The sequence below is a fragment of the Salmo trutta genome, chromosome 15 (genome assembly GCF_901001165.1).
Source record: "Salmo trutta chromosome 15, fSalTru1.1, whole genome shotgun sequence".
NCBI classification, from domain to species: domain Eukaryota; kingdom Metazoa; phylum Chordata; class Actinopteri; order Salmoniformes; family Salmonidae; genus Salmo; species Salmo trutta.
Genome location: NC_042971.1, coordinates 49,291,679 through 49,308,653, shown reverse-complemented (window position 1 = coordinate 49,308,653; position 16,975 = coordinate 49,291,679). Strand labels below are relative to the sequence as shown.

The following is a 16,975-nucleotide window of genomic DNA, read 5'->3' as shown; positions in this document are numbered from 1 at the left end:
TCTGTGAAATTCCCATCTGACACAGGTCCTGTAAATAAAATAAAAAATCAATACCGGATCTGATTCAGTTCCGAGGTGGATCAGATCATCAACCAGATTTGACCCAAAATATATCAGAGATGAGGGAGAATTGGATCCAAATTGGGTCAGGTTTGTATCAGACCCAAATGGATCTGAAAGATAAAAAATGCAGCTTTATTGCTGTGCAAGCCATCAGAATTGTTTTGACTTGTCTGGCAGGCAGTGAACCTTTTCACATGCATTTTCTGTTGTGGGCCATTTTAAAATAATTGAGTTGTGGTCTACACTACAGCTTCGGATTTTCATAAATGACATGCCTAATTTAAAATGTTGACACCATACGGGAATGGGTGTGTCGCGAAGATGCACTATAGGCACCTCTCTGCCAACAATGAGCTTTCTGTCTCCCGCTAATTCATACACATTCATTGTTTCATTGTGTCAATTGTTTGCCCTTTGTTAATGTTAATGTTTATTTTGATTTTGATTGAGCAAGCATAGAAGTACCTGGCCTGAGCGCAAATGTAGGCCTATAAAAGTTCACATTTGGGAATGTCTAATAGTATTTCTGATTACTGACTCTGTTTTTTTTCATCACCTCACACAGGTCAACAGTGTTTCCATCCACTGCGAATAACACTAGTTCTTCACTGTATTTGAAAAATCTTTCCAACAATTTCCTTCTTTAGAGGCCTAAGTAACCACCATGCCTTGGTGTGAAATAGCAAAATGCTGATCCCATATCTCCAGTGGAAATGTCATAAAATGGGCTACCTGTCACGACTTCTGCCGAAGTCGGTTCCTCTCCTTGTTCGGGCGGCGTTCGGAGGTCGACGTCACTGGTCTTCTAGCCATCGCCGATCCACCTTTCATTTTCCATTTGTTTTGTCTTGTTTTCCCACACACCTGGTTTACATTTCCCTCATTACTTGTCGTGTATTTCACCCTCTGTTCCTCCCCATGTCTGCGTGTGAAATTGTTTATTGTTAAGGTTGGCACGTTTCCGGCTGGTTTGCGCCGGGTTTTGTTTTATACCCGTGGTTTGTGGCAGCCGGTACTTTGTACTTGGGTTTTTGTACTTTGTGCTGCCTCACTTGTTCGTTGGGTATTTGTTTTGTGACGCGGTTGCGTTCTGTGCAAATTATTGCCTTAGTAAAGTGCTTTGTCCTCTCATCTCTGCTCTCCTGCGCCTGACTTCCATGCACCAGCTACACTCACCCCTTGACACTACCTGAACCCTTCTCCCTTGTGCAAATACAGCTGTGTCAATTCCAAGCTCATTTGCGCAGAAAAGAATGAGGACCCAGTTGAAATAATGTTGCAAGTTCGCTATACCCTAGACAGAGAGAGAGGCAGACAGGCGGAAGATATATTTGAATGCTATTGCCTGAACCAACTGCGATGTGTAGCAAATGTGATGCAGAGGATATTTATTTTCATCAGGATATTTTATTCTTCAAATGTAATTTCGGATCTGGACGATATTTCACACATTTTCAGACATATCCCAGGTCCGTGGCTACAAAGCGTGATCCGACCCAGGATCTGAGGGTCCACTACAGAATTTCGGATGCAACCTGTTGATACTGAGTCGGATCTTGGGTAATCGGGTTCAGGTATATCAGTGAAGACATTTACGCTGCACATTGATCTGGTACTGGTACTTCCTGTATATATTCGGCGCATGTAATGTATAAAATGTAATTTGATTTGACAGAAACAAAGAACAAATCATAGTCTTGTTTAGACTGTGTTGGGAGCCATGTCCTTGTATGTACCCCATCAGCCTTTAACCCAAACCAGCAGCATTCCACCTTGCATCCCACTGCTGGCTTACCTCTGAAGTTAAGCAGGGTTGGTTCTGGATGGGAGACCAGATGCTGCTGGATGTGGTGTAGGAGGCACTCTTTCCTGAGGTCTAAAAAAATGTCCCAGGGCAGTGATTGGGAACATTTCCTTGTGTAGGGTGCTGTCTTTTGGATGGGATGTTGAACGCGTGTCCTGACTCTCCGTGGTCACTAAAGATCCCATGGCACTTATTGTAAGAATAGGGGTATTAACCCTGGTGTCCTGGCTAAATTCCAAATCTGGCCACCTAATCACCCCCAGCTTCCAATTGGCTCATTCATCCTCCCTCTGACCTGTAACTATTCCCCACGTTGTTGCTGTAAATGACAATGTGTTCTCAGTTAACTTACCTGGTTAAATAAAAAACATGTGTATGGAGTTGTTAGCTCCTCATTGAGTTTTCCTTGTGGACTGCCAATGCGTGTCCCAGAGAAGGCCACTACCACAGTAACCACACACATTCTGCTTGACCAACTTGGCTCTGTGTGTTTGATGAATTCTAGAGAGTTGTAGAGGTGATTTTACTATTGATCTCAATATCAGATAAAGATTTACTGGGCATTTGAAATGGTGCACTGTTGTCGAACATCAAACCTATTTGTTTTGTGAAACACTCAGAATGATCTTTCAATACTTCAAATTATCTTGGAACTAATGCTGATCTTAAGGTACCAGACACTGACAGTCAGATCCAGGGCTTCCTTCACCAGCAACATCACTGCTGCTGATGATGAAAGGTCCTGTTTGTCAGGACTGTGGGAGAGGTTACACTGAAGCAGAGGGGGAGAGCCCTACCACCTTGGGCCGAGGTTACACTGAAGCAGAGGGAGAGAGTCCTACCACCTTGGGTTGAGGTTACACTGAAGCAGAGGGAGACAGCCCTACCACATTGGGCCGAGGTTACACTGAAGCAGAAGGAGAGAGTCCCACCACCTTGGGCTGAGGTTACACTGAAGCAGAGGTAGAGAGAGTCCTACCACCTTGGGCTGAGGTTAGACTGAAGCAGAGGGAGACAGTCCTACCACATTGGGCTGAGGTTACACTGAAGCAGAGGGAGAGAGCATACCACATTGGGCTGAGGTTACACTGAAGCAGAGGGAGAGAGCATACCACATTGGGCTGAGGTTACACTAAAGCAGAGGGAGAGAGCCCTACCACATTGGGCTGAGGTTACACTAAAGCAGAGGGAGACAGCCCTACCACATTGGGCTGAGGTTACACTGAAGCAGAGGGAGAGAGCCCTACCACATTGGGCTGAGGTGACACTAAAGCAGAGGGAGAGAGCCCTACCACATTGGGCTGACGTTACACTAAAGCAGAGGGAGAGAGCCCTACCACATTGGGCTGAGGTTACACTGAAGCAGAGGGAGAGAGCCCTACCACATTGGGCTGGAGCAGAGCAGTGAAGGATGAATAGCCGAGCAGAGAGGGGAAGAGGATGGAGGAGAGGATGGGGAGGAGGCAAGATGGGAAAGGAAACGATAGGTGGGAGGAGGAGAGCAGGTGGAGCAAGTGGAGATGAAAGATATGCATTCTGAGTAAAATGAAGCAGTTTGCATGAGTAAGCAACTGAGAATGTTCTACAAAAATTGGTCAACTTGCATCTTGTCTACACTTCTAGAAAAAAGGGTTCCAAAAGGGTTCTTCGGCCATCCCAATGGGAGAACTATTTTTGTTCCAGATAAAATACTTTTGGGGTTCTTCAAAGGGTTCCAGATAAAATACCAAAAAGGGTTCTTCAAAGGGTTCTCTTATGGGGATAGCCGAAGGACCCTCAACCCTTTTGAGTTCTAGATAGCACCTTTTTTCATGTAAGAGTGTATAAAGAATAGCCTACTGTGCACTCTTACTCACTTCTGCTTTCTGAGCATCACTGAGGGCAGTCTCATTGGAATGAGTTAGGTACATAACATCCCCCAAATCATAGAGAGAGAGTGTGTCAACTGAAACAGTGTAAAATTAATAGAAAAACAATAAATAGGAAGGGCTATCATCTCCCCTCACTGCCTCCTCCTCCCTCTCTCTCTCTCTCTCTGAGTTTTAAAGTCTCCTCCCTCTTCAGAGAATGGGAGTATGAGGGATTGCTTCAGTCGTCTTAAGAGAACATATACGCACATCTACCATTCTCTGTGTGCCCGTCTCTCTCACTCCATCTCCCAGTCTCTATCTCTCCTCCCTTCTCTGCCTTCTTGACGGATCCACTGCTGACCTCCTCCACTGCTGCTCCCTGCCTGCCTGACCTGTCCTCAGGCTGAGGATAACCCTGAGCATCGTCAGGAAGAGGAGTTTGTCTAAAGAAGGAACATCTACACTGGTGAAGGTCAGCGTTTTGTTTTGCTTTTCACTTTTTAGGTTTTCTTTAAGTTACTAACAACTGCTTCAGAGAGAGTTGTTGGTGGTGTTGTCCAAGGGAATGGCCAGGTCTGTGTGGCCCTTGTGTTGTTGTATCTGTATGCCAGGGGTACATACTGTTGATGTGGCCATGCATGAAAGGTCTCATCCTTTGTTCCGATTTTCATTACATTTTACACTATCCATAGTAACATGTCCACATCATTTACATTCATTGAAATGCAAACAAAATCTTTGTATATAAATTTGCCGTTTGTTCAGTGTTGCCAACTGGCATTTTCAATCAAACAATTGACTGACAAATTGTGCCTTTCCAATGAGAACATACAGAGCTGTAAGGTGCTTTCTGTTACGTTTCTTTAATGCATGACGGGGCATCTCTTTAATGTATGAGGGCACAAACACATTTCCTCTAAGAGTAATGTTTTTTTTTAAAGAAAGCACAAAAATATTGTTTTCGTTATTCCATTATTCTGGTGTGCATGAATTTGTTCTACTCAAGTGTTTGTATTTATAATCCTCCAGGATAGGCTAATGATTTGCTATGGTGTATTATGGATGCAGATCTGCACCTGCAGGGTTCCATGCTTCCTGTGTTCAGGGTCTTCGATGCTTGTCATGGATGGATTCATAATGGAAAAAAATGCTGGCTTTTTTGTTACACTAAAATTACTTGCTCTCTTCTCAAGGTTCTGTGACTATTTTATCATGAAAATATCAATTTATGTACATTGTTATTTTGACTACACACCATGTGGTCAGCTAGGAAGCTATCCTTTTTTCTCTTATCAACTGCATTGCAATGTCAATGTGAACGTCTGCATGTGCCATTTCAATTGCATGTGTATTGTCATGTGTCATTTCATCTATCTTCAGTAGCTATCACCAGGGTAAGGTCCAGTCCGACCCATTGGTTCAGGTTCTCTGGGTGTCTAAGAGGTGTGTGTGAGACACCCCTAGTCCCGTCTGCAGTCATGACCAGTAATGAGGAACTCTCCCGGCTTTGGATTTCCACACTAGGATGCAGCGGATCCGGGAGGGCATCCACATAAGGACCATGAAGGCCAAGAGGAAAGTGGAGGACATCTCTAAGGAAGATGTCCAGGCCTTCTTCAAGAAGCACGCCTTCGTGCTCTTTACTGTAGCTGCCGTCGTTGTAGGTGAGTGAACCCCCCCCCCCCCCGGACAGGCCAACATACACAATACACACAAACAGGCCTACATACTCACGCACACGCACACACACCCACACACTTTGAAACCCATGCTCTTCTATTGCAATCCAAAATCCAATAGGGAGACTCACCTACAAACCTCATTCTAGAGATGATTGAGAGACAGAGCCTCTCATTGTCCTCTGTTCTACATGCAGTTTCATGTTCATGTTTCAAGCCCACTAATCACCTTCTGATTCTCCAGGTATAATCCTAGGCTTTGCACTGCGTCCCTATAAAATGACCTACCGAGAGGTGAAGTACTTCTCTTTCCCCGGAGAGCTGCTGATGAGGATGCTGCAGATGCTGGTGCTTCCCCTGCTAGTATCCAGTCTAATCACAGGTACACCAAGTCACTATACGGATGCCCTCCACCAGAGGCAAGTTTAGATGTTTTGACCATGCAGATGAGGGGTGGATTTAGTGGTGTTTGAAAGCCAGGTGTGGAGGCCCAAAGGAAAAGGGAGAATGCCAAAGGGGCTTGAGGCACAAGCACAGGTACTGTAACTTGTGCTTGATCCGTGTGAAATGTATTTTTCTCCAGATTCCCGTTGGTCTCTAGGCTCTGGCATGAAGACAGTCACTTCATTGTACTCCTTTTCTATTAAAATGTGGTGTAGAGAATGAGGGAGGAGGGATGGAGGGAGTGGGGTTAGCTTCAGTAGAAAAGACACCCACTGCCTGTGGGTCTGAGAGGGTAGCTTTGGGATGGGTACCCCCTTGAACCTCTTCCTCCTGCTTCACTTCACACGGATAAAAGCACACAATGTGCCACTCCGCCACTTTCTACACATCTGTATTGTTTTGTGGCATTCCATGACACCCAGCACCAAAATACAGTAAGTGGTTTGGAGGGTGGTGGGATAAGAGGTTACGGCCTAGAAAAGAGGCCCACTGCCCAGGTACACAAGCAGACATGTAACTACACCATCTAGTATCTTCCTGAGTCCTCAACAAGGTTAGGATCCATATGACCTAGCTTGGTATGATGTGTAGTATAAATGACATCACTATGCTAACACTAAGGGATTTACTGTGACCTTGAAACTAGACCTACAGCAGCAAGCTCTCGTCATTTCTCAAAGTAAGATTGAGCTGATCTGTACTGTATCTAATTTTCTTTTCAAACTAACCTCTTTTTAAACTAACGTAATTTGTGAATGTTCACACTGGCTTGAAAGAAGCAGTGAATGTTTACTAAGAATACTTTCTCTGATCACATTTTAAACACTAAAAAACAGTAGAACTGTGGCGTGAAAGGCAGAAAAGGAGATGTGTGAGGTAAATTTTTGTTTCATCCTTCGTCTTTGTAGTAACCCCTGAAAAGAACCCACATAATTCATTTCTTTAGTCCTGTGAAAGTGGTCACACAGGCTTGTTTGCAGTTTCCATGGCGATGTGGAGATGCAAAGTCGTTATGGGCACATGGCAAGTGGACAAGTTTCTGAGGACTCAGAGAGAGGATGGAGGGAAGAGACAGAAAAAGAGAAAGGGAGAAACAGGGAGAGATAGTGAAAGAGAGAGAAATAAAGAGAGGCACAGAACAGAGAGAGACACAGAAAGGAGCAGAGGCACAGGTCAGCAGAGGGGTGATTGTGGGAGAGGGAGGCGGGATGAAGGAGATTGAGAGTTGAACGAGGGTTAAATGGAGGGTGAGGGGGTTTAGTCTAACGGCAGTGCCCCTAATAGGATTAAAGCACAGACATCTCGCTTACACAAAAAACACTTACTCCATCAGCACACTGAATTGGTATAACACACCAGAACAGCCCCTGACACCTTGGAAATTCCAAAGCAAACTTTATTGCAAAGCTTTTTCAGGTAGAGGTCTTTCTCTATAATGGCTCATTGTTTGACTCTTTTTTTTGTTTTACCTTTATTTAACTAGGCAAGTCAGTTAAGAACAAATTCTTATTTTCAATGACAGCCAGAACAACAGATTTGTACCTTGTCAGCTCGGGCATTTGAACTTGCAATCTTTCAGTTACTAGTCCAACACTCTAACCACTAGGCTACACTGCTGCCCTCTTACCCTTGGCCTTTTTGTAAGATTGAGAGAGAGAGATGTCAGTAGGGAGAAGCAAACCATAATCATTATCTAATTTCAGATGGAGAACATCAATACTTTTGCTCGCCTGTATGTTTTGCACTGAGATGCAGTGTCTTAGACCGCTGTGCCACTCGGGAGCAGTGTATGGCTGTGGGTTGACTGCATTGTTTGTATGGAATGTTGGCGTATTGGTAGCTATTAAAAATATCGCCTGGTCAGACCGTTACGTTGTTCCAGTTGGCTGGTACGCGTTATTATACTGAACAAAAATGTAAACGCAACATGCAACAATTTCAAATATTTTACTGAGTTTTATATAAGGAAGTTTCAGATAATGAAATCAGTCAATTGAAATCAATTCATAAGGCCCTAATCTATGGATTTCACATGACTGGGAATCCAGATACGCATCTGTTAGTCACAGATAACTTAAAGAAAAATGCAAAGTAGGGGTGTGGATCATCTGACAGATGATTTCTGTCAGATGACTGTCAGGCAGCCCATTAATCTGCACACATGTTGACTCTTTGTATTATCAAAATCAAATCAAATGTATTTATATAGCCGTTCTTACATCAGCTGATATCTCAAAGTGCTGTACAGAAACCCAGCCTAAAACCCCAAACAGCAAGCAATGCAGGTGTAGAAGCACGGTGGCTAGGAAAAACTCCCTAGAAAGGCCAAAACCTAGGAAGAAACCTAGAGAGGAACCAGGCTATGAGGGGTGGCCAGTCCTCTTCTGGCTGTGCCGGGTGGAGATTATAACAGAACATGGCCAAGATGTTCAAATGTTCATAAATGACCAGCATGGTCAAATAATAATAATCACAGTAGTTGTCGAGGGTGCAACAAGTCAGCACCTCAAGAGTAAATGTCAGTTGGCTTTTCATAGCCGATCATTGAGAGTATCTCTACCGCCCCTGCTGTCTCTAGAGAGTTGAAAACAGCAGGCCTGGGACAGGTAGCACGTCCGGTGAACAGGTCAGGGTTCCATAGCCGCAGGCAGAACAGTTGAAACTGGAGCAGCAGCATGGCCAGGTGGACTGGGGACAGCAAGGAGTCATCATGCCAGGTAGTCCTGAGGCATGGTCCTAGGGCTCAGGTCCTCAGAGAGAGAGAAAGAAAGAAAGAAAGAAAGAGAGAATTAGAGAGCATACTTAAATTCACAGAGGACACCAGATAAGACGGGAGAAATACTCCAGATATAACAGACTGACCCTAGCCCCTCGACACATAAACTACTGCAGCATAAATACTGGAGGCTGAGACAGGAGGGGTCAGGAGACACTGTGGCCCCATCCGAAGATACCCCCGGACAGGGCCGAACAGGAAGGATATAACCCCACCCACTTCGCCAAAGCACAGCCCCCACACCACTAGCGCGACATCTTCAACCACCAACTTACCATCCTGAGACAAGGCCGAGTATAGCCCACAAAGATCTCCGCCACGGCACAAACCAAGGGGGGGCGCCAACCCAGACAGGACGACCACGTCAGTGACTCAACCCACTCAAGTGACGCACCCCTCCTAGGGACGGCATGGAAGAACACCAATAAGCCAGTGACTCAGCCCCTGTAATAGGGTTAGAGGCAGAGAATCCCAGTGGAGAGAGGGGAACCGGCCAGGCAGAGACAGCAAGGGCGGTTCATTGCTCCAGAGCCTTTCCGTTCACCTTCACACTCCTGGGCCAGACTACACTCAATCATAGGACCTACTGAAGAGATGAGTCTTCAGTAAAGACTTAAAGGTTGAGACCGAGTCTGCATCTCTCACATGGGTAGGCAGACCATTCCATAAAAATTGAGCTCTATAGGAGAAAGCCCTGCCTCCAGCTGTTTGCTTAGAAATTCTAGGGACAATTAGGAGGCCTGCGTCTTGTGACCATAGCGTACGTGTAGGTATGTACGGCAGGACCAAATCGGAAAGATAGGTAGGAGCAAGCCCATGTAATGCTTTGTAGGTTAGCAGTAAAACCTTGAAATCAGCCCTTGCTTTAACAGGAAGCCAGTGTAGGGAGGCTAGCACTGGAGTAATATGATCACATTTTTTGGTTCTAGTCAGGATTCTAGCAGCCGTACTTAGCACTAACTGAAGTTTATTTAGTGCTTTATCCGGGTAGCCGGAAAGTAGAGCATTGCAATAGTCCAACCTAGAAGTAACAAAAGCATGGATTAATTTTTCTGCATCATTTTTGGACAGAAAGTTTCTGATTTTTGCAATGTTACGTAGATGGAAAAAACCTGTCCTTGAAACAGTCTTGATATGTTCTTCAAAAGAGAGATCAAGGTCCAGAGTAACACCGAGGTCCTTCACAGTTTTATTTGAGATGACTGTACAACCATCAAGATTAATTGTCAGATTCAACAGAAGATCTCTTTGTTTCTTGGGACCTAGAACAAGCATCTCTGTTTTGTCCGAGTTTAAAAGTAGATAGTTTGCAGCCATCCACCTCCTTATGTCTGAAACACAGGCTTCTAGCGAGGGCAATTTTGGGGCTTCACCATGTTTCATTAAAATGTACAGCTGTGTGTCATCCGCATAGCAGTGAAATTTAACATTATACTTTCGAATGACATCCCCAGGAGGTAAAATATATAGTGAAAACAATAGTGGTCCTAAAACGGAACCTTGAGGAACACCGAAATTTACAGTTGATTTGTCAGAGGACAAACCATTCACAGAGACAAACTGATATCTTTCCGACAGATAAGATCTAAACCAGGCCAGAACTTGTCCGTGTAGACCAATTTGGGTTTCCAATCTCTCCAAAAGAATGTGGTGATCGATGGTATCAAAAGCAGCACTAAGATCTAGGAGCACGAGGACAGATGCAGAGCCTCGGTCTGACACCATTAAAAGGTCATTTACCACCTTCACAAGTGCAGTCTCAGTGCTATGATGGGGTCTAAAACCAGACTGAAGTGTTTCGTATACATTGTTTGTCTTCAGGAAGGCAGTGAGTTGCTACGCAACAGCTTTTTCAATTTTTTTGAGAGGAATGGATGATTCGATATAGGTCGATAGTTTTTTATATTATATGGGTCAAGATTTGGCTTTTTCAAGAGAGGCTTTATTACTGCCACTTTTAGTGAGTTTGGTACACATCCGGTGGATAGAGAGCCGTTTATTATGTTCAACATAGGAGGGCCAAGCACAGGAAGCAGCTCTTTCAGTAGTTTAGTTGGAATAGGGTCCAGTATGCAGCTTGAAGGTTTAGAGGCCATGATTATTTTCATCATTGTGTCAAGAGATATAGTACTAAAACACTTTAGTGTTTCCCTTGATCCTAGGTCCTGGCAGAGTTGTGCAGACTCAGGGCAACGGAGCTTTGGAGGAATGCGCAGATTTAAAGAGGAGTTCGTAATTTGCTTTCTAATGATCACGATCTTTTCCTCAAAGAAGTTAATGAATTTATTACTGCTGAAGTGAAAGCCATCCTCTCTTGGGGAATGCTGCTTTTTAGTCAGCTTTGCGACAGTATCAAAAACAAATTTCGGATTGTTCTTATTTTCCTCAATTAAGTTGGAAAAATAGGATGATCGAGCAGCAGTGAGGGCTCTTCGATACTGCACGGTACTGTCTTTCCAAGCTAGTCGGAAGACTTCCAGTTTGGTGTGGCGCCATTTCCGTTCCAATTTTCTGGAAGCTTGCTTCAGAGCTCATGTATTTTCTGTATACCAGGGAGCTAGTTTCTTATGACAAATGTTTTTAGTTTTTAGGGGTGCAACTGTATCTAGGGTATTGCGCAAAGTTAAATTGAGTTCCTCAGTTAGGTGGTTAACTGATTTTTGTCCTCTGATGTCCTTGGGTAGGCAGAGGGAGTCTGGAAGGGCATCAAGGAATCTTTGGGTTGTCTGAGAATTTTTGATGCTCCTTGGTTGGGGTCTGAGCAGATTATTTGTTGCGATTGCAAACGTAATAAAATGGTGGACCGATAATCTTGGATTATGAGGAAAAACATTAAGATCCACAACATTTATTCCACGGGACAAAACTAGGTCCAGAGTATGACTGTGGCAGTGAGTAGGTCCAGAGACATGTTGGACAAAACCCACTGAGTCGATGATGGCTCCGAAAGCCTTTTGGAGTGGGTCTGTGGACTTTTCCATGTGAATATTAAAGTCACCAAAAATTTGAATATTATCTGCTGTGACTACAATGTCCGATAGGAATTCAGAGAACTCAGTGAGGAACGCTGTATATGGCCCAGGAGGCCTGTAAACAGTAGTTATAAAAAGTGATTGAGTAGGCTGCATAGATTTCATGACTAGAAGCTCAAAAGACGAAAACGTCGTTGTTGTTTTTTTTGTAAATTGAAATTTGCTGTCGTAAATGTTAGTAACACCTCCGCCTTTGCGGGATGCACGGGGGATATGGTCACTAGTGTAACCAGGAGGTGAGGCCTCATTTAACACAGTAAATGCATCAGGCTTAAGCCATGTTTCAGTCAGGCCAATCACATCAAGATTATGATCAGTGATTAGTTCATTGACTATAACTGCCTTTGAAGTGAGGGATCTAACATTAAGTAGCCCTATTTTGAGATGTGAGGTATCACGATCTCTTTCAATAATGGCAGGAATGGAGGAGGTCTTTATTCTAGTAAGATTGCTAAGGCGAACACCGCCATGTTTAGTTTTGCCCAATCTAGGTCGAGGCACAGACACGGTCTCAATGGAGATAGCTGAGCTGACTACACTGACTGTGCTAGTGGCAGACTCCACTAAGCTGGCAGGCTGGCTAATAGCCTGTTGCCTGGCCTGCACCCTATTTCATTGTGGAGCTAGGGGAGTTAGAGCCCTGTCTATGTTCGTAGATAAGATGAGAGCACCCCTCCAGCTAGGATGGAGTCCGTCACTCCTCAACAGGCCAGGCTTGGTCCTGTTTGTGGGTGAGTCCCAGAAAGACGGCCAATTATCTACAAATTCTATCTTTTGGGAGGGGCAGAAAACAGTTTTCAACCAGCGATTGAGTTGTGAGACTCTGCTGTAGAGCTCATCACTCCCCCTAACTGGGAGAGGGCCAGAGACAATTACTCGAAGCCGACACATCTTTCTAGCTGATTTACACGCTGAAGCTATGTTGCGCTTGGTGACCTCTGACTGTTTCATCCTAACATCGTTGGTGCCGACGTGGATAACAATATCTCTATACTCTCTACACTCGCCAGTTTTAGCTTTAGCCAGCACCATCTTCAGATTAGCCTTAACGTTGGTAGCCCTGCCCCCTGGTAAACAGTGTATGATCGCTGGATGATTCGTTTTAAGTCTAATACTGCGGGTAATGGAGTCGCCAATGACTAGGGTTTTCAATTTGTCAGAGCTAATGGTGGGAAGCTTCGGCGTCTCAGACCCCGTAACGGGAGGAGTAGAGACCAGAGAAGGCTCGGCCTCTGACTCCGACTCGCTGCTTAATGGGGAGAACCGGTTGAAAGTTTCTGTCGGCTGAATGAGCGACACCGGTTGAGCATTCCTACAGCATTTCCCTCCAGAAGCCATGAGAAAGTTGTCCGGCTGCGGGGACCGTGCGAGGGGATTTATACTAACGTTACTATCTGTACTTACTGGTGGCACAGACGCTGTTTCATCCTTTCCTACACTGAAATTACCCTTGCCTCATTGCTTGCAGCCCAGCTATCCTCGCCGTAAGGCGATCGTTCTCCTGTATATTATGAGTACAGCGACTGCAATTAGAAGGCATCACGTTAATGTTACTACTTAGCTTTGGCTGTTGGAAGTCCTGACGAACCATGTCCAGATAAAACGTCCGGAGTGAAAAAGTTGAATGAAAAAAAGTTGAGTGAGGGGAAAAACTAAAAATATAAACGGTAATTAAAAAGTAAAAACCGTAAAGTTGTCAGGTAGCAAAGTAAGGTTGGCAACAAAACGCATAGCAGCACGTAAACAAGTCTGCAAGTTGTGACCGGAAATGACGGCTGCATCCTCCACCAGGTCAGATCATCTCTGGTCTACAATAATGAGATATGATAAATAATCTCTGAGAAAGAGGAGGAGAGTGACTGCCAGGGCAGTAGACTAGTTCACACTGAGGTCATCTATTAATCTCTCTCTGTTTATTATCTATGCATAGTCACTTTAACTCTATCTACGTGTACATATTACCTCAATTACCTCGACTAACTGGTGCCCCCACACATTGACTCTGTACCGGTACCCCCTGTATATAGCCTCGCTATTGTTATTTTACTGCTGCTCTTTAATTATTTGTTACTTTTATTTCTTCTTCTTAAAACTGCATTGTTGGTTAAGGGCTTGTAAGTAAGCATTTCACTGTTAGGTCTACACATGTATTCGTCGCATGTGACAAATACATTTTGATTTGATTTTGTATTACTTTCTTAGCTACAGTAAACATATCTCCCTGGCATATTACATCATTTATGCAGCAACATACAATACATTTTTGGACTCACCTTGTTGTGCTGTGTTCACCAGAACAGGAAGGTGGCACGGCGGTCCTTCGTGGGCAAATTTTGTGATCAAACTCTGGCATTCTCTGGATTTATGGTGCTTTCAAAACAACTGGGAACTCAGAAAAAAACAAGGTTGAATCTTGATGACGTCATTGATCTTCAGGTCGTAGCTCTAGAAAGAGGCCAGATTTACAATTCCGAGTTGGATGACCATTCAAAAAGTTTTTTTTCCCCAGTCGGAGCTTGTTTATTCCCGACTTCCCAGTTGTCTTGAACTCACTGAAGTCACGTTTTTGCAGTTCCGAGATATGTTGTTTTGAGCGCGGCACAAATCATGCTTCTGTCACATGGGATAACGCTGGAGAGACGAAGCAGGTACGGGGAGTAAAACATTTAATGTAGAACAGACATGGAATGAGACAGGAACAGCGTCAGCAAACGAGTAACACAAACAAAAGACAATCAATGCAGAAGCGGGGAACAGAGCCGGGGAACTGACAAATATAGGGGAGGTAATAAACAGGTGATGAGTGAGTCCAATATCGCTGATGCACGTGACGAGGGAAGGCAGGTGTGCGTAATGAATGGAAGGAGTGCGTGACGGAGGGCAGCCTGGCACCCTCAAGCGCCAGGGAGGAAAGAGCGGAAGCAGACGTGACAGTACCCCTCCCTCTTGGGGCGCCACCCGGCGTCCCACCTGGGCGAACCGGCCGAGACATGGGTGCTGGGCAAGCCGGTTGGGGCGTGGGAGCCCAACGAAACGGCAGGAGCGTGAGAGCCTGGCGAGCCGGCTGAGGCATGGAAGCCAGACAATCCGACTGAGGCAAGACACCTGTCGATCCTGCTGCAGAGAGGGTGCCCGATGATTCGGTGGAGAGTGACGTGGGATGGGAAGCCGCCGAGCCAACCGAGGCAAGGAAACCTCTCGAGCCAGCCAGGGCGTGAAAGCCCGACGGGCTGGCTTAAGCACCCCCGGTTCCATCAGCGGCGGAATCCATCCCGACGTCACCAACAAAACAAAAAACAAACAAAAGAAACTTCCTGGACCGGCTTGGCGAACAAGAACTGACGATCCGGCTGAAGCCTGACGTGGGATGGGCGCCATCCGAGCCAACCGGGGCAAGGAAACCCCTCGAGCCAGCTAGGGCGTGGAAGCCTGACGAGCTGGCTAGGCACCCCCGGTTCCATTGGTGGTGACCCAGAGCCGATGCCACCATACCAACCGGAACGCCAGTACTCCCCGATGCTTTGTGTGATGGCTGCTGCATTCTGTCACATGGGTTGATGCTGGAGGGACGAAGCAGGTACGGGGAGTAAAACATTTAATGTAGAACAGACATGGAATGAGACAGGAACAGCGTCAGCAAACGAGTAACACAAACAAAAGACAATCAATGCAGAAGCGGGGAACAGAGCTGGGGAACTGACAAATATAGGGGAGGTAATAACAGGTGATGAGTGAGTCCAGGTGAGTCCAATATCGCTGATGCACGTGACGACGGAAGGCGGGTGTGTGTAATGAATGGAAGGAGTGCGTGATGGAGGGCAGCCTGGCACCCTCAAGCGCCAGGGAGGAAAGAGCGGGAGCAGACGTGACAGTACCCCTCCCTCTTGGGGCGCCACCTGGGCGAACCGGCCGAGACATGGGCGCTGGGCAAGCCAGTTGGGGCGTGGGAGCCCAACAAAATGGCAGGAGCGTGACAGCCTGGCGAGCCGGCTGAGGCATGGAAGCCAGCATGGCCAATGTTGAATGTTAATCATTCATTCGCTCCTACCAGGTGGCATGGCGAGAATCCGTCTCCGCACCACGTGCTCTCACCACTGGTGTCCCCCAGGGCTCAGTTCTAGGCCCTCTCCTATTCTCGCTATACACCAAGTCACTTGGCTCTGTCATATCCTCACATGGTCTCTCCTATCATTGCTACGCAGACGACACACAATTAATCTTCTCCTTTCCCCCTTCTGATAACCAGGTGGCGAATCGCATCTCTGCATGTCTGGCAGACATATCAGTGTGGATGACGGATCACCACCTCAAGCTGAACCTCGGCAAGACGAAGCTGCTCTTCCTCCCGGGGAAGGACTGCCCGTTCCATGATCTCACCATCACGGTTGACAACTCCCTTGTGTCCTCCTCCCAGAGTGCTAAGAACCTTGGCGTGACCCTGGACAACACCCTGTCGTTCTCCGCTAACATCAAGGCGGTGACCCGATCCTGTAGGTTCATGCTCTACAACATTCGCAGAGTACGACCCTGCCTCACACAGGAAGCGGCGCAGGTCCTAGTCCAGGCACTTGTCATCTCCCGTCTGGATTACTGCAACTCGCTGTTGGCTGGGCTCCCTGCCTGTGCCATTAAACCCCTACAACTCATCCAGAACGCCACAGTCCGTCTGGTGTTCAACCTTCCCAAGTTCTCTCACATCACCCCGCTCCTCCGCACACTCCACTGGCTTCTTGTTGAAGCTTGCATCTGCTACAAGACCATGGTGCTTGCCTACGGAGCTGTGAGGGGAACGGCACCTCCGTACCTTCAGGCTCTGATCAGTCCCTACACCCAAAGAAGGGCACTGCGTTCATCCACCTCTGGCCTGCTCGCCTCCCTACCTCTGCGGAAGCACAGTTCCCGCTCAGCCCAGTCAAAACTGTTCGCTGCTCTGGCACCCCAATGGTGGAACAAGCTCACTCACGACGCCAGGACAGCGGAGTCAATCACCACCTTCCGGAGACACCTGAAACCCCACCTCTTTAAGGAATACCTGGGATAGGATTAAGTAATCCTTCTAACCCCCCCCCCCCTACCCTCCCCCCCAAAAAGATATAGATGTACTATTGTAAAGTGGTTGTTCCACTGGATATCATAAGGTGAATGCACCAATTTGTAAGTCGCTCTGGATAAGAGCGTCTGCTAAATGACGTAAATGTCAATGTAATTTTAAACTTGGAAAAGAGCCCCTTAACCCCAGTTTTGGGACCACACAGCCCTTGTCACTGATTCCTTCCAAACCACTCATTGTTGAATTTGCGATTTCCAACTTGTTGTGTCATGTTTAT

General features: G+C 46.1%; 1 protein-coding gene across 3 annotated transcripts in view; it reads left to right on the top strand.

The window, feature by feature from the left end:
• Positions 1-1,085: 1,085 nt before the first annotated feature.
• Positions 1,086-16,975, top strand: part of LOC115149231 (excitatory amino acid transporter 1) — a 30,285-nt gene continuing 14,395 nt past the window's right edge. Inside the window, exons 1-4 of one of the 3 annotated variants that reach the window (XM_029691902.1) lie at positions 1,086-1,637; positions 4,030-4,189; positions 5,242-5,381; positions 5,641-5,778. In XM_029691902.1, coding sequence (XP_029547762.1) covers positions 5,243-5,381; positions 5,641-5,778 — 277 coding nt within the window. In that variant the 5' untranslated portion in view covers positions 1,086-1,637; positions 4,030-4,189; position 5,242. The other 2 variants (XM_029691901.1, XM_029691903.1) reach the window with 2 other exon arrangements.